Source organism: Triticum urartu, chromosome 5A (genome assembly GCF_056163025.1).
Source record: "Triticum urartu cultivar PI428250 chromosome 5A, HENAU_Tu73, whole genome shotgun sequence".
NCBI classification, from domain to species: Eukaryota; Viridiplantae; Streptophyta; class Magnoliopsida; order Poales; family Poaceae; genus Triticum; species Triticum urartu.
Genome location: NC_141877.1, coordinates 42,306,393 through 42,328,239, shown reverse-complemented (window position 1 = coordinate 42,328,239; position 21,847 = coordinate 42,306,393). Strand labels below are relative to the sequence as shown.

The 21,847-nt window shown below is 43.4% G+C and overlaps 2 protein-coding genes across 3 annotated transcripts; both read left to right on the top strand.

The window, feature by feature from the left end:
• The first annotated feature begins 2,869 nt into the window (after nucleotides 1–2,869).
• Nucleotides 2,870–4,142, top strand: LOC125555538 (uncharacterized). Of its 2 annotated transcripts, none has more exons than XM_048718453.2 (3): nucleotides 2,870–3,023; nucleotides 3,125–3,380; nucleotides 3,457–4,142. In XM_048718453.2, the coding sequence occupies exons 2-3, from the start codon at nucleotides 3,159–3,161 to the stop codon at nucleotides 3,793–3,795; spliced, it is 561 nt and encodes a 186-aa protein (XP_048574410.2). In that variant the 5' UTR covers nucleotides 2,870–3,023; nucleotides 3,125–3,158; the 3' UTR covers nucleotides 3,796–4,142. The 2 variants fall into 2 exon arrangements, with proteins under 2 accessions (XP_048574410.2, XP_048574409.2); XM_048718452.2 differs by having other exon boundaries at nucleotides 2,871–3,023; nucleotides 3,150–3,380.
• Nucleotides 4,143–9,448: 5,306 nt separating this feature from the next.
• LOC147967847 (uncharacterized) lies at nucleotides 9,449–11,968 on the top strand. Its single transcript, XM_087522569.1, has one exon. The coding sequence runs from the start codon at nucleotides 9,449–9,451 to the stop codon at nucleotides 11,966–11,968; it is 2,520 nt and encodes an 839-aa protein (XP_087378695.1).
• Nucleotides 11,969–21,847: the final 9,879 nt, after the last annotated feature.

The following is a 21,847-nucleotide window of genomic DNA, read 5'->3' as shown; positions in this document are numbered from 1 at the left end:
CGTTCTTCATCTAACTAGCTTCTGGCTTGTATCCTCCATGTAGTGTTGCTAATATATTTGGCAACTGGTTACATGAGATTGATCATAAGTTTAGAATTCTTCTTAGGGTGGGAGCGCTCGTCATTATTTGGTCGCTCTAACTATGTAGAAATGATAATGTTTTCAACCATAAAAGCGCTTCTCTGATGCAGGTTATCTACAAATGTACCGGTATGCTCCACTTATGGCCGTCTCTACAACGTGTGGAGAATCCAGACCTGTTTAGGTGTGTACACGCTTGGAGAACACGGCGAGAGATACTTTTATGCGACATGGATGTCAGCATGATCTTAGGATTGGCTCTCCCACGGTTTAGGCATCATATAGTCCGATTACTTGTATTTCGCATCTTCTCTTTATGAGTTTGGACTTGGTTTGGTTGTGTGCATCTTAATTATGCAAAGCTAATTCTTGCAGAGGAGACAATATCTTCCCGTACAAAATAAAGAGAATTACTTATCTTTATTCTCCCTGCCTACAAATTATTAAAAGTTATGAAAAAGCAAGAAAAAGGTCACTCAAGATAATGCCTTGAAAACACGCATTGCATTGTTGGAAGCACATGATGGCTCACCACTTTATGCCTTCGTGGAGGCATGGCATCAATCGAGATCACCTTCTTTCTTCCTCTGACAAGCCTTTTGAGTAGACCACAAGGGTCAAGATGACCAAACAGACCTTTGGAGCCCCTCCATGTAACTTAAAGTTGAGTTTGCGTCTCTCCTTTAATCATTAACCATAATGATATGATTCTCTTGTGCCCATTTGCATATCTCCTTTGGCGAATTGTGCTTGTTGCTTTCAATATGTCATCACACACAATAATCACGAATATGTCTCAAAATAGGTTGCGTTGTGTTCATACTAAATTTAAGGCCCCAATTCTTTGTGGGGATACGTGCCTTACTTGATACTCCCTCCGTCCCCGAATAAGTATACATCTAGTTTTTGTCTTAAGTCAAAGTTTTAAAACTTCGACCACCTTTCTAGGAATAAGTAAAAGCATCTATGGCACCAAATTAGTATCACTAGATTCGTCTTGAAATGTACTTTGATAATATATCAACTTTATGTCATATATGTTACTATTGTTTCCTATAAAGTTGATCAAAAATTTAAAACTTTGACTTAGAACAAAAGCTAGATGTACACTTATTCGCGGATGGAGGGAGTATCATTTAGCTTAGTCGTTGCGTGGTGTAGTAGGAAGCGTGACACAGCTCGACACGACGCATAGGTGACCACTTGACAACATGCACCATCAAAGTGCCATGAAAGCGCATCGTGCATGGTGCACCACGACATACATCGTTGAGATGTGGGAGTTGCGATCTTCGGTGATGACGAGATTATCTTCACTATCCGCCATTAGGGCACCACATGCATCGAGGGGACACATGCACATTCGGTGCATAATGGCAGTTAAGCGTTGTTATCCTATTTAAGGAGGCAGTCTTCACTCGATTTCCTATGCCATAATTCCACTTGATCAATTATAAAAACAAATTTACAACTTGCCGTGCATGTGTATCCCGATCTGAATTCCTGCGCGGCCTACATTAATTTAATGGTTAAGCTTACATTGATGATCTCGTTATGTCGTACATTCTCTGAGCCTCGGTTGGCGCTAAACAAAGTTTAGTGGTCATTGCAAAAATAGTTTAGAGTCATGGTCATTTGATATGTGAGCATGTGATGGACTAATATGCTAGGATGTTCCATGTGTTGAAAAGAGATCAAACAATGACTATCCCAGTTTGTTAAAGCAACTAGTTTGGGTGGTGCATCTAAACTATTAATTTATTTTTAAAGCAACGCTAATTCATTCAGAGGAGACAATCTCTTTCCCTACAAAGTAAAGTGAAAGAAGAAGAAAAAATAGAGAATCACTTTGGTTTATTGTCTATTCTAGAAACTATAAAAAATATGAAAAGCAGAAAAATTAATAAGCCCACTAAAGATAATATGTTAAAAGCACGCGTTGTTGGGAAGCACATGATGCCTCATCACTTTATGCCTTGGTGGAAGCATGCCATCAATGACCATCACCTTATTTATTCTTTTGCCACTTTTTCGAGTAGATGATTATGTAGGGTCAAGATGACCATGCAGACCTTTGGAGCCCCACCACCCATTCTCAACCAAGACAAATAAGCTTAAGAAAATATAATGTCACGTTGTAATACTCAATGTATGTCAAAGTAAGGTTGCATCCGTTAATGACAGCCAATCATGCATAAAAAAGATATTAAAAAGAATGAAACTATTCTGCCAAAATGTGGTAGAAGCAAGCTTATCGAAATGATTGATTTGGCCACCCGTCGTTAAGGGTGGTGAATGGGCATGCTACTCTGAAATCTCGCTAGTTGAGAATCACCGTAGCTAATTAAAATGAGCATGTGCATGCGTGTGCGTGATGAGCTTCACTAGCATTTCTTTACGTATGGAAAGATATTAACTAGGCAGGCATGCATCCCACAGCATTGCCAAAAATGTTATACGCGCTCCCTTGATCGGACGAAACTTGCACGTGGTTTCCTCTCTACATCAATGCGACGACCGAGACCATCACATGCTTCCGCCTGGGTCGCTCGCGTAGTCTCTCGCGTATCGCAGCCTTGCATGCTCACATGTACGGTGAGTCTCCTCCCCCTCCCTTCCCCGTTCATCTAGCTTCTAGGAGCACTACGCATGCATGTGCACCTGTGTGTGTTGGGTGAGCAGCATTGCCAAAGATGGTCTAGGCGCTCCTCCCACCCCACATGCAACTAACCCGTGGTTGTGTGTGTGTGTGTGTGTGTGTGTGTGAAGCCCGGGCTCGACACGTCGCGGCCTCACTTTGCATCGCACACGACCACACTCGCTACTTAAACAGCTACGCAGTCCACAACACCAGTGGCCGGCAGCCTCCAACACCACCCTTGGAGTGTAGCACGTCGCTCGCGTAGGGAAAAGGAAGCACCTCCCACATCCGACGAGTGACGGTGAGTCCCTCCCCCTCCGTCTCCTCGTTCTTGCATTTTGTCGCTGAATTCTTCTTTCTCTTCCTCTTTCTTCCTGTTGACCTTGACTAACAGTGCCTCAGTGTCTCATCTCCTCATCTTGTCCAGGTTTGATCCATGGAGTCCCCGCAAAAGAAGGCTCCTGCATCCATGGACGGCAGCAAGGCGCCTCATCTGCTGCCGGTGACCCTGTCCCTGGCCAAGAAGACGCCTCGTCCTGATCTTGTCCGAGGAGTCAGTTCATGGGCGCTCCTCACCGCCTGCCACATCGCGCTCTCCTTGGCCATCGGCACCGTAATAGCCTACGCACTCTACCACTTCCACGTCCGTTGCAGCCAGGTACGCCCGATTCCCCTTGCCCTACCCCTTGGCTGCTGCCCTTCTCCATGCCTTCTCAATTTCCACTCCTCCACAGTCCTCCTTCTTTCTGCGCTGCGACCAGCTTACGGACGCGGAGGAAGCCATGGTGAACGCCCTAGGGATCGGGCTGCTGTGCTGCCTCGTGCTCCAGGCGGCCGCGGCGGTGCTGGCCCTGCGGCTCCCGTGCCGCCGCCGTCGCCGCGCCCTCGCCTACCTCGCGCTCGTGCTCACTATCGTCGGCCACTTCATCATGGCCGCCATAGCCCATATCCTCCTCGTCGCCGACCCAGGAGACCTCTTCTTCCGGATCTGCTCCACCGGGGGCCTCTTCATCTACGCAGCGGGAGACATCATCAGCTTCTTGGCCCTCCTCCTCGGCAGCGGTGAGGAGTAGGACTGAGAAGCAGGGGTACGTAGGCAGCGTCGCAGCGATCATGTCCATGGATCAGCTGGTGAGGTACTAATGAGGGACTGATAAATAATGAGTAGGAGTATGCATTATGCTAGCTGCCACAATTGACCGAGTGCCGTATGCGTGAATCTACCAGTGTACTCGACTGTTAATTGGATAGATCGGAGATGCTAGTACGTATTTGTGTAATGTGTTACGTACCCTGAATTGTGCCCGTCTTTGATGCAGTAGTATTCCACCTTTCCTCTGTAGTATGATCAGACATCATTTATATGCTTATTTATCCAGCTTCGATATAATTGATGTTGGTGAGATTGTCACTTCATGCAGTATAGGAGTATATGTTAACTATGGTTTTTCATGCAACCGCTGGCTAATCCACTGGGGATAAAGCTGTTGTTCCAACTTGTGTATAATTGAAAATGCAAATGTAACTAGGTTCCTAGTTTCAACTTACTCCTACCTGCTGATTAAGCATGCAGTTTTCTAGAGTTGTGCAATAAACGTCTCATCATGGTTTTTAGCTGTTTTGATCTAGCTTAGCAAGCTACCTCAATTTAGCTGCACAGTGATATTTCAGCTACGCATGTAACCCGCGTGCTTCGTGCCCTGCTGGTTTTGCCAGCCCGGGTAGCGTGCCATTGCTGCTTTGCCATGCCCGTGACTACATGCGGTAATGCATGCATGCATGTCACCATGTGCACCGCTCTATCTTTGCCAAGAATATGAGAGGTGGTGGGGATCCAAAGGTCTGTCAACACGGTTTTTTGTTTCACAAAAACAAAAGGTCTACAGTGTACTCGACTTGACCCATGTCATCTACTCCAAAAGACCCATCAAAAGCAGAAGAAAAAAGGACGATGATGATTCATGAATAACCCCTCAAGCCCTCTAGAAACCATGACGAAACCCAACCAATAAAATGCCTCAAGTGTGACCTCAAGGAAAAGGAAATCTTCACATGCATGCTCACAGCTCACTTGGCGACTATTGCTACGGACAACAAAACTTGTTTAGCGTCCGCCAAGGTTCACACAATATAATAGTACGAAATAACGAGGTCGTCAACATCAGCTTATAACTAGTAAATTAAAGTAGCTTGTGTCAGTATTCAGATGGAAATCCTCATGCCGGTAAGTTCTAGGTATGCTTTATAATTTATCAAGAGGAATACTAGCGTATGAAATAATGTGAAGAATGGCCTTGAAGGTGAATAGAAGATAAAAACACTGAATTCTTTCATGGAGTTGCAAGCAACAGAATAAGTACAAACAATATCTTTTGTCTAACTCAGGGAAAAAGTATGGACCTCCAATATCTACCGAACATCAGATTTCTAGCGATGTCAACCCGAACGAGTAGTTCGCTGGAGAACCCCCTCCAGCGCGAACGTTCTATTCGCTACAGGTAACCCGCCAAGCGAATACAAAGCCGTACATGACCTTCGCTAGGCTTCTGGCCCAATCATCATTCCCCTATGCAAATAAATAAATAAATGAAATATTAAAAAAGAAAGTTTTTTCATGATGTAGGTATAAATAAAAAATAGTATAATTGACAGGTTGTACACAACAAAATTGGATGACAAAATTTGTCATATTAAAAACAAGAACAAACATAAATATTTTGTTTCAAACAAAAAAATCTCATAAAAAATTAAGATTTTTTTTGTGGAAATAACATGGCAAATTTAATAAAAAAAACAGAAGAGTTCACATAGCAAAAGTCTACATTGCGGAAAAAAGGTTGTGCTTGTAAGAAGGTCCAAAATTGCCATGTCAAAAAATTTGATAGCACGTAAAAAAGGAATTTACCATGGTACGCTAAATAAAATCGCTATGGTCCAAGAAAATGTTGCAAGACAAGAGAACTATGGTCTAAATTGCCATCCTGCTTACAAAAAATTACCATGGTCTAACCAAAAAGAAATTGCCATCGTCTACATAACGAAAATTGCTAAAGTACCTACGGAAAAAACTACCATGGTCTAATGAATATAAAATTTCCATGCTATAAAATAATATAGCAGCTATGTTACCTATAATAAAATTGCACATGAAAAAAATATAAAAATATTGACCAATAAAACATGGATTTTTTGATAATTTGTAGTGGGCACATGGCAAAATTTGGAATTTTGTAATTTCAAAAGGATGGCAAATATTAGGGAATTTTGCCATGGATACATGGCAAAAATATTAATCTTGTTGCGTGTACAACATGGTAGGTTTATGAAAAAAAATATAAATTTGTTGTCGTTCTTAAATATAGAAATTTGCATGGTTCTATTAAAAAGTGAATATTGCCGTGGTTCATTAGCTGAATTGGACATGGTACTTGAAGTGAATTTGTCATGGTCCATAAACTTAATTAGCCACGGTTCCTAAATTTTTTTGCCATGTTCCATAAACTTAATTTATCATGGTCCCTAAACTGAATTGGTCATGGTCCCTAATTTTTTTTACCATGGTACATATAAGAAAGGAAAATTGCCATGGTACGTAAACTGAATTTGCCAAGGTCCATGAAACACTCGGGGCGTATCAGCAAGTTTGGAGGCCAGCACAGAATCCCTTGACATGGCCATGACGGTGTGCGATAAGCGATAATGCCACATGTGGCGACACTTGGTGTCCATCAGCAGCGCCACTCAGTTATGCCACGGTGCAATAGGCATGCCAATATAGGTGCTGAGCCCAACTCAGCAACCACCATCAGGAAGGCACATCATGCATGGTGTGCGACGACACACATCATCGGGACATGTGCCTTATGAGATTTGGGAATGCTAATTTCATCTTGTTCGCCCGCCATTGGGGCACATCCTTTGATGGGCCAGATGCATATCCACTGCATTGTGGCAGTTATTTGCTGTTATCCCCTATAAGATGCTAATCCACACTTGATTTGATATGCCACAATTCCTCTAACAGTAAAACTTATTTTGATGATCTTGTTTTTTTTCACGAATACGCAAAGCTTGCGTATCATTTCATTGATAGAAGGAATAGAAGAAGTACAGTGAATGGTACAACACATGACACGAACTCAAACAGGTGTGAACATGGTGTCCGGAGCAGAGAAACAAGGGGTGCTCAGCCCGAACAGAAGAGACAACACAGCTAAAGCCAACCAAGCCAAAACCAAGAGCGGCAAAACACATCGCCGAGGCCAACATCGGGGACACCGCGAGCGAGCAAGATAGCACCTTCAAGAAGGAAGACAAGGCCAAGATGCAGTCGCCATCCGGTCCCGAGGAGCCAGACCTAGGGTTTCCCTGAGCTAGAAGAGGGGCGTAGCCAAAAGGCTGTGGCAGCGCCTCCAAGAAGGACAGCGACACCCGCAGGCGCCGCCGCTGCCAGCACGGGCAAGCCGAGCAGGGGTTTCTCCCTGGCCTGAGGCTGCGCAATCCCATAGCCGCCGATAATGGAGTCGAGGATGAGGAAGCCAGCTCTGGTTGGATTGGTGGGGCTGCACCTGCCGCCGGAGGGTGGCACTGCCTCCGAACCCACGAACAAAGGATCAGGCCAAAGGGGGAGGCTTTGAGGTGTACAGGGTAAGGCCGGCGCGAAGCGAAGACCACCGCAATGGGGGGACGACGGCGACCGGCAACGCCGGCAAGATAGGACCGGAGAGACGCAGATCTGAGCTGCCGTGGCCGTGGCCGTCTCGGCGAACCAGGCTAGCTGGAAGGGACGCAGCTACTGGCGCCGAGGCCGAAGCCGCCCATAGGAAACGCCAGCAAGCGTCGAACACCGGAGAACGCGGGGTCGAGGCTGCCGGGGCCGGAGCAGCGCAGCAAAGAACCCATCGCGAGGCGCCCCTTGTCTGCCACTACCACTGGAACCTCGCCACCGCCGCGCGAAAGCCGTTACCTTGGATCATGGGGGGGACGCCTGCGCGAGCAGGCTGCGTGCACCCCCGCAACCGGCCACATGCCCGCACCCAACCGAAGCGCCAGCGACAGTGAAGGCCGCGCCGCCGGGGGGGAGGGGAGGGCCGTGGGGATGGGAGCCCATGGCCGCTGCCAAGGAACGCCGCACCCCCTGCCGGACCGACAGGAGTGGGGTCAGCCGCTGCGGTGATGGAGGGGGGCGCCTGTGACAGCCGGGGAATCCTGGATCCGCGCGCGGGGAGGGTTGGAGGTGGTGGAGGCGAACCGGATCCGCGCGGCCAGGGCACACCGGAGACCTGCCGGACCGGCGGGAGCCAGCCGCCGCGAGATGCGAGGCGGGTGGGCGGGGGAGCGTGCGAGAGGACAGATCCGCCCCGCCGCCGCCTTCCTGTGGCTCGGCGCGGCTTCGCCGGCCGGCCCTCCGGCGGTGGCGATGTGGGGGAGGGCGGCGGAGGGAGGTGCTAGCACCGGCGGCTGGGATTCCCCCGTGTCGCCAGAGGAGGACGACGCGGGGGACAGGCTCCAATCTTGTTATGTCGTGCATTCTTTGAACGTTAGTTAACACTAAATATGTGAGCATGTGAGGGATTAATTCGTTAGGATCTTGATATTTCCCTAGATGCCAAAATACTTCATGTGTTGAGACATCATGACTTGCAATCGATTGAGTTTCCATGTGCTCAGAATAGATTAAACAGTGACCATCTTACTTTGTTAAAGCAACTAGCTAGTTATGTAGGCTCCGACGGTCCAACAACATCTGAATTGTTGCTTTTAATTAGACCAATGCTAATTTATTTAGATGATCCACCCTTTTCCATACAAAGTTGAAGGAAAAGCAATAGGGAATGGGTAGGTTTGTTGTCCTCTTCTAGAAATTAGGAAAAATTGTTAGAAAAGAGAAAAATAGTCTTACTCAAGATAGTGCGTTGAACACGTGCATGCTTGGAAAGCACATGATGCCTCGCCAATTTATGCTTTGGTGGAGGCATGCAGTGGCGGCGGCAGGGGTATTCACGTGTATTCGTGTGAATACCAAAGATTTGGCCCAAAAAATTTATTATATGTATTATTCGGCGACCCACAAGCCCACAGCCCAGAGCCCACCAGTATTGCAGCCCACACAGCGAGCAGTTCCAACACGCTGACCACCTCGGCACCTCGTTTCGCTGATTCGTTTGACCTCGACCCGAATCCATTCCCCAGACCCCAGTCCCCACTCGGTCGTTCGTTCCCCAACTTAACCTAGCGCCTCCTGCAGCGGCGGCGGCGAGCAGCGGCAAGCGGAGCCGCCGGCGGCCGGCGTCCAACGAGCGTCCAGGTTCTATTCTCGTTGTCCATGTCTTTTCTCTCTAGTTCTCTTGATCTCTTCCCCTAAGAAAGTAAGAAGGCCAGCCCCCAGCCAGATTAAAATGATTACTAGTACTAGTTTGCTGGCGTTTAGTATCCGGACAAATAGCAAATCTGCAATCGTTCTTAAGGGCCAGCCAGTTCCTAATTTAGTATCTGGTCACTAGTTTGCTAGACTGCAGTTTTGCTATTTTAATGTAGTTTGCTGGAGCGACCAGCAGAGCAGGTTGCTTGCTTCTTCCTAGTACATATTACTGCTAGTACATCTAGTTTGGTGGAACGACCAGGTTGCTAGATTGAAATTTTGATATTTTAATTTTTAACCTACAATTTTCAGAGTGTATATTTTGGTAGATTGCTAATCTATCTTTTTCTGATCTTTTATCATAGATGAAGAAGAAGGGTGTTAGCATTGTTGCATTGTGGGAAAGAGCTTCAAAGGCAAATAAAAGAACTTCCACATCTACACCAAATCCTCCTGATGTTGAAGTTGAGAGCAGTAGCATTCCTCCTGATGTTGAGAGCAATCTGCAACTGGCACTAGTGCAAGCACATGAACCGGATGATAGTCACACAGAACCTGAGAGTGGCTCCCCAGCCCCAATTATAGAAGATGATGAAGCAAATGATGAAGTTCAATTTGAAGTAGATTTGGACGCACTTGAGTCAGATCCCGGGAAACGGATCCCCATCTCTAGGTACAATGTCAATGACCAGGATAAAGTTAGAAGGAGATACATCGAGTTGGGGGCATGTCAACCAAAGAAACATAATTTTGAGTACAGAGACATAAGTGGATTACAACGTCGCTTTTGTCCTTCTTGGTTTAAGGATTACAAGTGGCTTGAGTATAGTGTGAACAAAGAGGCTGCTTTCTGCTTTGTTTGCTATTTGTTCAAGGATAAAACAAAAAGCCCCGGTGGAGATTCATTTGTTAAGGGTGGGTTTAGAAACTGGAACATGAAAGCAAGATTGACAAGGCATGTTGGTGATGTAAGTAGTGCTCACGCTGAAGCTCAAGAGAAGTATGATATGTTCACTACACCACAAACATCAATTCAGGAGTCTGTTGCTTCCAACACCTCACAATACAAGGCTTTGTATAAACAACGTTTGACATGGACACTCAAGTGTGTGAGATTTCTGTTGCGCCAAGGCTTGGCATTTAGAGGACATGATGAAAGTGAAGACTCACTAAATAAAGGAAATTTCCTTGAGCTTCTAAATTGGCTAGCAGGAAATTTTGAAGAGGTTGACAGGGTTGTTCTCAAGAATGCTCCACGGAACTGCAAGATGACTCACCATGATATACAACAAGAGGTGATAAAATGTTGTGCACAAGAGACTACTAAACTAGTCATTGAGGAACTTGATGGTGGTCATTTTGCAATACTTGCAGATGAGTCTAGTGATGTGTATCAGAATGAACAGTTGGCTGTTTGCTTGCGTTATGTTGATAACAAAGGAAGGGCGGTTGTAAGTTTTCTTGGTCTTGCTCATGTTGAAGATACTACCTCTCAGACACTAAAAGCTGCAATTCAGAAAATGCTTATGGACTACAATTTAACCTTTGCAATGGTTCGTGGGCAAGGATATGATGGAGCTAGTAACATGAGAGGTAATGCTAATGGCCTGAAAAAACTGATTATGGATGAGTCCCCTTCTGCCTACTATGTTCATTGTTTTGCCCATCAACTACAGTTAACTCTTGTTGCTGTTGCTAAGGAGAGTGGTGATTGTACTTGGTTCTTTCAGCAGCTTGCACACTTGTTAAATGCTCTTGGCATGTCTTGTAAAAAGATGAGAATGCTTCGGATAGCTCAGGCTGAAGAACTCATTAATGCATTGGAATTGGAAGAAGTAGAAACAGGGAGTGGGCTGAATCAGGAAATGGGTTTGGGAAGGCCATGTGATACACGTTGGGGCTCTCACTTCAAAACTGTGAACCATGTCATCTCTATGTATGGTGCACTACGACGAGTCCTTCGCAAGATTGGAGACGAGTACCATGGTACGGAGGCACAAGCGGCTCTATCCATAGAGACAATATTTCGATCATTTGAGTTTGTTTTCATGGCACACTTGATGCAAGAAATATTTGGATACATAGATGAGTTGTGTAGAGCTTTGCAAAAGCAAGACGAAGATATTGTTCATGCTATTGAGCTTGTTGGTGACACAAAGTATTACTTGGAGGCTTTGAGGACCGATGCTGGATGGGATGATTTTCTCACAAAGGTCACATCTTTTTGTACAAAGCATAAGATCAAAGTTGTTGATATGGAGGGTCCTTACTTTTCCGTTGGCTGGCCTAGAAGGGGTTTATGTAATGGTGTGATCAATTACCACCGCTTCAAGGTTGATATGTTTGTGAGTGTCATTGATAGGCAAATCAGTGAGCTGAATGGCAGATTTGATGAGGTAAACACGGAGCTACTTTCTTGCATGGCAGCATTCTGTCCACTTCATCTATTTGCTGCTTATGACCAAGATAAGTTGGTTAGGCTTGCTACAAAGTTTTATGCTTCTGATTTTACAAGTGATGAACTGGCAAGACTTCCATGGCAACTAAACATGTATGTTATTAATGTGCATAGAGATGAAAGGTTTCAAAACCTGAAAAATCTGTGTCAGCTTTCAGTTATGCTTGTTGAGACAAACAAGCATGAACAATATCATATTGTTTACAAGCTTCTTAAGTTGGTATTGATTCTGCCAGTAGCTACTGCTAGTGTTGAAAGGGTGTTCTCTTCAATGAGCCATGTGAAGAATAAGCTAAGGAACAAAATGGGTGATGAATATTTGAACAATTGTTTGGTTACATTTGTTGAGAGAGAATTTTTCAATCAAGTGAAGGATGAAGATGTCATCAATCTCTTCCAAAAAGGCGACCACAAAGTTATATTGTAAGAAGGATATCATCACTTTATCAATCAAAAGGTACTTATGTATTCATGTCATTATGGTCTGATACATTGAAATATTGCTATTGCCGTTATGCTAGTGTTGTTTTGTTCATATATTGCTAGTGTTGTGTTGTTTGGTTCATATACTACATTTAGAGCAAAAAAAATTTGGATGAATACCCAGGCTTCATTTCCTGGCGCCGCCACTGGAAGCATGCCATCAATCCGCATCATTGCCTTTATATTTTTTTGACACGCTTTTTGAGACAATGACATGAGTCAAGATGGACCATGTTGACCTTTGGAGCTCCCATTCTGACAAAAATAAGTAAGCCGATGAGTGGGCTCGTAAAAAACCTAATGGTTGATCCATCACATTGTAACAATAGGCAATGTAACTTAAATTTTTGGTTACCTACTAATGGCATCCGAGCAAAAAATGAGTACATAAAAATCAAACGTTTCAGCCACAATGTTGTACTACTAGCTTTATTCTAGTGAATGCTGTACTACTAGCTGTCCGTGACTTCACCATTTGCGCCGAACGAGGCAGGCGACCCCGAGGACATGCCGGGGTTCGTCCACGCGATCTGTGACTTCACCATTGCGCCAAGCTGGGTTGCACTGCCGGTGCTCATGGACTCTGCAGACCCGGTAGATGAGCCGGGGTACATGAGGGCATTGAGGGAGTCGGTGGAGACGCTAGCGAATTCGACCGCTAACGTGGAAGAATTCTTCAGCTACTTCAACGGCAGCGATGATGATGACTCCGACGAGAGCGTATAAGATGGCGACGGTTGAGTGTCACAAAAACCCAAATTTCTCCTAAATTTTGGTTGTGAAATTAGGAGCATATGCATCCATGATTTCCTTGCATATGTGGATTTTGAGACCAATAATGCCAACACTGAATTCAAATGGAAATTTGAATTTGGTTGAAAACCATGATGGTCCCACCCAAAAATTATTTTCGGAAAACTTGCATAAGGGCAGGAAAGAAAATTTCCTAATATTATATTTGCCCTATTTATTCTCTAGTGAATGATATTTTAAAAATAGTTTAATTTTGGTAATTAAACTATAAGTAAAATTCTGGAGTAAATTAATAAACAGAAAAACAGAAAGCAAATAAAGCAACATTGCGAAGGGCCCATTAGTTATTGACAAAATATAGATTGTTAAAAAACCTTGGAGAAATGTTCATTTAGTCAGAAATATTCCCAAGGTAATTTAGGAACACTTTCTCTTTTGAATATAACTTTGATTTTGTCATTTTTGCCAGATTACCATGGATGTGATTTCTTCGTGAAACTAACTCATATGCAAGTATACCGATTGACTATGTATATTACAAAAATAAATTCAGATTTTTCATATTATTTCTAGCATTTTTTTTCAAATTTACTATTCATAAAGGGTGCACGTGCACCCATGTACACCAAATCTGCGTCCCTTCTATAGATGCTATAGTCGCCCTCATTATGCTATATAGTGATGTTTACATGTAAACAAAATTACATCTTCTATATATGTTGTAGTTTCTCAAATGACTGAATTTGAAGAAAGATGGAAAAGCAAGAACTAATGCCTAGAAGCCGAGTCCTCCTTTTCCCATCTCATTGCAGGGCATAACTAAGGGCTCCTATATGTTGCACTTTGTGATAGAATGTTGGGCAAACGCAATCACTCAGATGAACATGACCAGTTAGCGTTCCACTACTATGTGCATTAGTGCTTTAGGTCCCGTGTTTCACAAGTTTATTACGATTTCTTTAAGTCACATTTTTAAAAAATTGTAAACATTTTATTATAAAAATCTAACAACAAACATTTTTTAGAAATTATGAACAGTTTGCAAAAATGTGAACATTTTTCAAGAAACATGAAAATTTACTCAACTCCAAGATTTTTTTTCAAAATTGTGTACATTTCAAAAATAAAATAAAACGACCAAAAAAATATGCAGATGGAAAATTAAAACTGAAAGCAGAACAAATTTAAGCCGGTAGAGGAAACAACATGAAGAAGAAAAATGAAAAACCGAATGATAACCTTGTAAAACCATCTAGAACCTGGAACTAGAGCCAAACCGAAATATAGGCGAACACTATTTTCTAGCCCATTTGCTCGTTGTGTGGGTTTGTTCGACATCTTGTCGCAACGAGTGACAAATAGGAATTGCCGTATCAGATAGTCGAGCAAAACACCTGAAGCACCTTACATGGTTTGGCTTTAACGTTGTCCATTAAGGCTTGAATTGAACTTTCCTTTCCAAATATGGTTTTTCCAAACTTACGTAATATGAATGAAAAGTAATTTTATGGTTTTTAGTTAAAAGGTTATTATATTATCAAAAGTAATTTTCTTAAAAATGAAAACTATGTTATGGTAAAAAATAAATATTCACGTGTGCAAAAATATTAATATATATGAAATAAATATTTATTAATTATTTCAAAATGTTCACGTATACAAAAAATAGTATGTATTAAAAGCACATGCTTTTACAAAAGCATGCATTTTTAAAAATGTGTGTACACATGAAATAAAATATACCAAGTATTTAAAAACATGCACGTATGTGTCTAAATGGTACTATTTAGACACATACATGCATGCTTTTAATATGTATGACGGTTCGAGTTTGGGTCGTACGGTTTACATGTACGTGCACTCTAAAATACTAAGAAGACTAGGCCCGTAAAGGTTCGATTTACCTGGTTTATTCTGAATTTTTTTTACAGCCCTTGTTAACGTGACACGTGTGGTTGATATTTTTATTACTGGTGAACTCACTCCTTTTCTATTCTTGCGCCACGTTGATTGACCTTGCGCCAGGTCGATTGGTTCTAGATGGTTGCTTCTAAATTTGTCTGGCTCTGGAAAGATCTTTTGCAACCGGTCACCGCTTTGCCGCTGTACCTTCGCTGTGCGCTCCCAAATCCTGGCTACGGACACTATAAAATCTTCCCCGCTGTGCGCCCCCAAATCCCGTCTGCGGACACGCAACCAGTCCCTCCCTCCAATCTCGCCGCCCCTGTCTCTCTTCCTCAATGGAACTCATGCAGTGGCGCGCCATTCCTATCGCCGTCGTCACACCGCTGACCCCGTCACCGCCAGCAACAGCAGAAGGGGCCGTGTGTACACCGCATGCCATGCCGTTTCCAACGTGGCGGAGCACAGCCACATGCACGGCCGGGGCGCTCGGACTCCGCCCGCTCTTCGGCGTACCCACCGGCTCAACCTGCGCGGTCGGCGGCTCCGGCACGACGGCACCCCGGCGGAGTCGTCGTCCGTGCGCTCGACCACGCAAGAGGGCTTCAGCCATGTGGACCACGCGGGAGCAGGATCCGCGCTCGGACCCGTCCTCTCCGGGCTCCGGTTCGTGGAGCGCGCCGACGTAGCGGCCAGCCACAGCGGACACCCTCGTTTCTCCCAGGAGTGCCACAACGTCGCCGACGCGGCAGGGCACGACCTGGACGCTCGGTTTCGGGCTATCCCCGCTCCTCGGCGGCTCCACCTCCGTCACCACGGCCCACGGGAGGGCGACTCGACCTGGGTGATGAAGGTGGCGAGGAGGACGTCAATGCCGTGGGCCACGCCGGAGCAAGATCCGCGCTCGGCCCTGTCCCCGTCGAGTTCCCGTCGTCCGTGGCACACACCGTTTCTGCTCCGGTGCTCCCCCCTGGGCTGAACGCGGGGTGGAAAAACACATCGACGGCCAGGATGAACCAAAAACGGTTCATAACGAGGGGCACGATCGTCTTTGTTGCCCTCGCGTATAGCCGCCGAGGAGCCCTGGGAGGCCCGTACGGGCCCGGTTAGATCGTATGCCCGGCCGTATATGTATGCCCGTCCGTATACGTATTTTTTTGTATACGACAGCCTTTAGTGCACGCGTGAAGCCGCCCGCGCGTGGGGCAGCACGTGTCACGGGTAGTTGCCAAAACTGTCGCATCATATAAATGTGGACGGCAACCACCTCCGGCCGCATCGCGCACCATTTCCCCCCGCCGCATCGTCTCCCTCTTTCCACTCTCCACTCTCCACTCCCTCTCCTCTCCAACCTCCTCGTCTCCCTCACCGCATCCTCTCCATCGCCATGGCAGACGCAGGAGGCGAGCGCCCCGATTGGGGCGCAGATCTGGTGGAGCAGGCGCGGCAGGTCGCTGCGGGCACCTTTGTGAGGGGGCGTGCCGGCGTCCAGCGTGGTGCTCCCTCCGCTGGAGATCTGGAGAAGGCGGGGACGGGCCGCAACGGCGCGGTCCAGCCAGATGCGCCCGCTTTGGCGAACTCCGGCGAGGCGCAGAAGGTGGAGGCGGGCTCTGGCGAGGTGCAGAAGTGGGGGCGGGCTCTGGCGAGGCGCACGAGGTGGAGAAGGTGGAGAAGGTGGAGGCCGACTCTGGCGAGGAGGAAGCGGAGCAGAAGGTATCTGCGGCTAACTTTTAGTTGGTAGTTTTTAGATTGTAGGGTTTGTGGCCAGAACTTTGTTTGGTTAGATTTGTTGGAGGTAGGGTTTTCTCTGCATTAGGGTTTTTCTGTATTTGATTCGTGCAAGAATGGTGGACCACATATGATTATTAGATTAGGTTAGAAGTAGCCAGATTGAGGGATGGGGTTTTTTCAGATGCTTATTAGATTAGTAGTGGAACTTTTGCAATTCTTTAGGTGTTTGGAGTCAAATATATACTTCTGTATTGGTTTGGGTTGGTGCCTGCTTTAGTTCTTTGGCTTGATGATTAATTAAATGGATTCTTAGTTCTAGGGATTATGGCTGTCATAGTTGCAATTCTTAGATGCTTGATTGATGCATGTTGTCATAGTTGCAGTTATTTGATGCTTGATTGATGCCTGTCAGGCAGAGGCTATGAGATGAGTTGTGCATGGCCTTGTGTTTTTGGAAATTGTCTACGTGAGGTGATTAGATGGTGCATTAGTTTGGTTGTAAATATAGTGAAGGATGTGCTCATGTACTGGGTGTTGTCATGTTAATCAAAAAGAGCTTCTCAAGGGCTGGATTTTTTTGTGCTGGATTGGGGCTTCTGAAGAAGAGGGGAAGCATGGTCGAGGGGAAGGGGCAGTCTATGCTTATTTACTTTGGGTTAGTAGTGGAATTTTGTCGTTGCTTCAGAGATATTGACAGCATTGAACATCCTCTACAATGCCGTTGCTTCAGAGATAGAAGCATCTTGGGGTTTTTTCAAATGCTTATTAGATTAGTAGTTTAATTTTTGCTTGTTAGAATTTAATTAGTATGAGGATGAATACCTTATTTAAGGGGGAATTTAAGGTCAGATAGATGTCATATGATTATTAGATCTGTAGTTCAATGCTGCTGACATTTATGATTATTTGATTTGATCTGTGGTTCATTGATGCTGGATGGAAACATATTTGATTTGGAATGCATTAATTAAGATGTGCCAATGAATTGATTTAGATGATACAAGATTCATCTATGGTATAATTTGTTGTTGTTTAGGTAAGTAATGAAATTTTAGATGTTTGTTGGAGATGTATGCATTTATAGTTGAAGTTGTACCTAATTAACTACTGCATTATGTTAATATGTGTAGGAGCTTTGCTGCATTATCCCAAAAACAGTAATTTCTGCATATTAAAGTTTATAGTTCGCTTCTGTAATTAGTATATACTATATGTAAAGTGTGAAGTAAACATTCCAAGGCAGGATCCTAGCAACAAAATATACAATATGTTTCCATTAAGTAGTGTGTGTGGGGGGGGGGATTCCCTCAAAAGAAAAGTGTTGGGTTAATCCAGGGAATGTCAAGAATCCAACTTGCATTTTCATTAGCATTTATGAAGGACATCATTTATCTGTTGATTGATTGCTTAGATTCTATATTTATAAGGAAAGCATTTGGTCACTTGTAACATACCAATGTGGTTCACATTCACAATTTTGTTTGTAATGACATTCTATGAACTGCAATTCAATTCATTGTAATTGATGTGCTTGTTTGAGAATATAGCAGGAGGAGGAGGATCTTCTAGGCAACAAGAGGAAGTGGGACAAGACTGGGTTCTACCCATATGAGTCTGATGAAGATGAGCCGTACGAGGTAAGGCCTAGTTGAAATGTTATTTCTGCATTGAGTTAGTATTATGTGTTTATAGTTTTTGAATGCATAATGTATTAATGTCAGTCATTAATGTGTGCAGTATGAATCTGGAGATGATGTGGTCGAGGGGAACGTCGAGTCCTTTAAAGAGAAGGAGGTGTTGAATATCAGGGTCCAAGGACCTGCTAAGTACTACAACTGGAGGAATAAAAAGTACCGATGCCCCTACGGCAGCAAGCCCAAGCCCAGGTCTGGGTTATTGGAGCATCTGATGGAACATTGCCGGGCTACATCGATCTCCAGTCATGACTACAAGATCATTGGTCAGTATTCTGCCCTCCTGAAGGTCCTGAGAAACGCTGACCTCTAGTCGTACATCATGCTGATCATCGGAAGCTGGAAGCCGTACTCATCATCAGTATATTTGATGATGTTTTACTTTTGGAAAGCTGCATCTGGGTCTGAACTGCTTGAAAACTTGCTATATTAATGTAATGTAATGTATTATGTGTTTGAACTGGATCTGTTGTGAACTGCCTGCTACCTATGGTGGTAACCTAGAATGCTATCTATATATGTGTGGTCTTAACTTTATTGGTGGTGAATGCTTCGATTCCTTCATGTTTAGTTGTTGTTTCGATGGTGCAATGATCACAAATGGCGCTTCAGTGTTGCTTGAGACATGCTGCAACACTTGTCTATGCTGTGGGCAAGTGCAACATGCTGTGCCCATGTGCCAATTATACCAAATATTGAATGTGGCAATGTTCCAAAATGGCTGTCATGAATTATAGTACATGGGGTTTAGTAAAGTTACTAATAATTGTTCATCCTCACACATTCCATCAACGCATAATTGGAATAAGCAAAAAGATCAAATGTTCCATCATTTGAACCTATGTTGCAATTAGAGAGCAAATATTCCATCATCAAAGTGTGAAGGAATTAAATGTAAATTTAGAAGAGTAATGTAATACTAGTTAAAAATAATGTGTGCAAAAAAGGAATTTGAAATAAGATCTACTTTATTTTGTAATAAAGTTATATTACCCTACTTATTAGAATTTTGAAAATGTCACTTATTTATAAGAAAAGAAAATATAAATATTCAAAAAGATGTGTTTGATAAAAATATCTTTTGAATTTTTGGTATGTTATTATTTGAGGGGTCATGTAATTTTTATGTTATTTTTGGAGTGCTCAGGTAATTTTTATGTAAAGTGAAGGAAAAGGAAAAAAATAAACAAAAGGAAAAGCATGGGCCATCCTAGCCATCTTGGAAACCTAGCTTTATAAATAAAAAATTCAAAAAAATTAGAGGGCATTAAAAAAGTAAACAAATATAAGAGGGCATTATAAATTCAAAAAAATTCAAAAATATAGAAAGAATATTTTGCAATGCCCCCCTGAGGTATAGACCGATGTTTTGACCAGTCAGTCTAGAGGGCATTATAAATTAAAAAAAATTCAAAAAAATATAAAACCTTGGAAACCCACCTTTGTTTGTGCAATAGATCATGTGTGCCAAAGTTGAGGTCATTTGGTGGTGGTCGAAAAAATGACCGCATTCTGGAGGGGCCATTTGGTCACTTAAGCCAGTTTTTGAAAAAAGTGATTTTTCCCACCACCTCCAAATCACACAAACTTTCTTGAACATGGTGACCCACATGTGCCAATCATGGCTATGAAAGAAAATTTTAAAAAAGAATATTTTACAATGCCCCCCTGAGGTACCAGTCAGTCTAGAGGGCATTATAAATTAATAAAAATTCAAAAAAATATAAAACCTTTGAAACCCACCTTTGTTTGTGTAATAGATCATGTGTGCCAAAGTTGAGGTCATTTGGAGGTGGTCGAAAAAATGACTGCATTCCGGAGGGGCTATTTGGTCTAACTTAAGCCAGTTTTGAAAAAATGTGATTTTTCTCACCACCTCCAAATCACACAAACTTTCTTAAACATGGTGACCCACATGTGCCAATCATGGCTATGAAAGAAAATTTGGAAAAAATATTTTACAATGCCCCCCTGAGGTATAGACCGATGTTTTGACCAGTCAGTCTAGAGGGCATTATAAATTAATTAAAAAATCAAAAAAATATAAAACCTTGGAAACCCACCTTTGTTTGTGCAATAGATCATGTGTGCCAAAGTTGAGGTCATTTGGAGGTGGTCGAAAAAATGACCGCATTCCGGAGGGGCCATTTGGTCTAACTTAAGCCAGTTTTTAAAAAAATGTGATTTTTCCCACCACCTCCAAATCACACAAACTTTCTTGAACATGGTGACCCACATGTGCCAATCATGGCTATGAAAGAAATTTTTGAAAAAGAATATTTTACAATGCCCCCCTGAGGTATAGACCGATGTTTTGACCAGTCAGTCTAGAAGGCATTATAAATTAATAAAAAATTCAAACAAATTCAAAAAAAATTATTAGATGACTTGAAGGTCAAAACATTAACTTGTCATATATGCAAAAAAAATATGTGTATTGAACGCAAGTGAGCATGTGTATAATTTAGTGTGTGATTTCAAGATCAAATCAATACACAATGGCAATATGCCAAAAAAGTGCCCACCTACCAGAGCAGGAGAATTCATACTCCACGGCCTGCATATGACTAGGAACCCTGCGGTGCATGGGCCAGGATGCAGGCCCGTGGGGCAGAATATCTCTGCTGCTAGTTGGCCCCATGGGGCAAAGGGGACAAGAGTTAGGCAATGTACTGCCTGCAATAGATAGGAGCTTGGGAGGGGAGTCGCAGCAGGGTATATAAACCGGTGCGGCGCTCTATCGCTTGGCGAGGTGGGACTAAACTCCCACCACCCAACGGCTATGCGCTGCGATGTGCCCTGCACGGCTCCGCCTTGGGCCCAATTCGGGCGGGCTGGCCCAGGGCAGCCTTACTCCGCTCGCTGATACGTTTTATATTTTCTTTGTTTCTTTTCTTATTTATATTTCTAATATTTAAAATCAAGTCTCTTTTTTTCTATATTATTTCTAACAGTGTTTACTAAAATTTAAAAAAATATGCCAAATTCTGTTGTTTTATTTCATTTGTTCGTACTCTTTTGTATATTGATAATATTTACGAAATATGAACTAAAATGTTGTGTTTTAATTCAATTCTTCATTCCAATATTTCTTATCTTTATTATTTTTTAAATATTTTTAGTTTGTAAGATAAAATGTTCTGTTTTATTTCACTTCTTCATTCTAATATTTGTTCTCTTCTTTATATTTGAAATATTTCCAAAATGTAAGATAATATGTTGTCTTTTATTGCACTTATTCGTTCAATTTTTTTCTTATGTTTTCTATATTCTCCTCTTTTCTTTGTTCTGACAGTTATAAATTTAAATAATGTATGATATAATGTTCTCTCATATTTCACTTTTCATGGTTGTCTTTCCTAGTTATAAATTTTATTTTCTGTTTCATACTTGAAATATTATTAAATCAAATATAGTTGGGACAATCGCATGTATGCCTCCACTTGCACCATGTACTACAAGCAGGTTCTTCTTCTCGGTCTCACCAACTTTTATGCACACCCTACGATGACCATAGCAAGCATGCCTGGCAACTACCGTTCATTTCCGACACTCTATGCATCTTGTAGGCGTTTTGCGGTGATAAAACCCTAGAACACTGCCGCGGCGTGACGCAACGTGTGTTTTGTGTTCGAACTCGTGCACACCTTACCTGGGGGGCACATTGGCCATGATCACATGCTCCCAAAAGTTGGGGTCATCTCATGCATGCCCCTACATGCACCATGTACAAGCCGGACCAT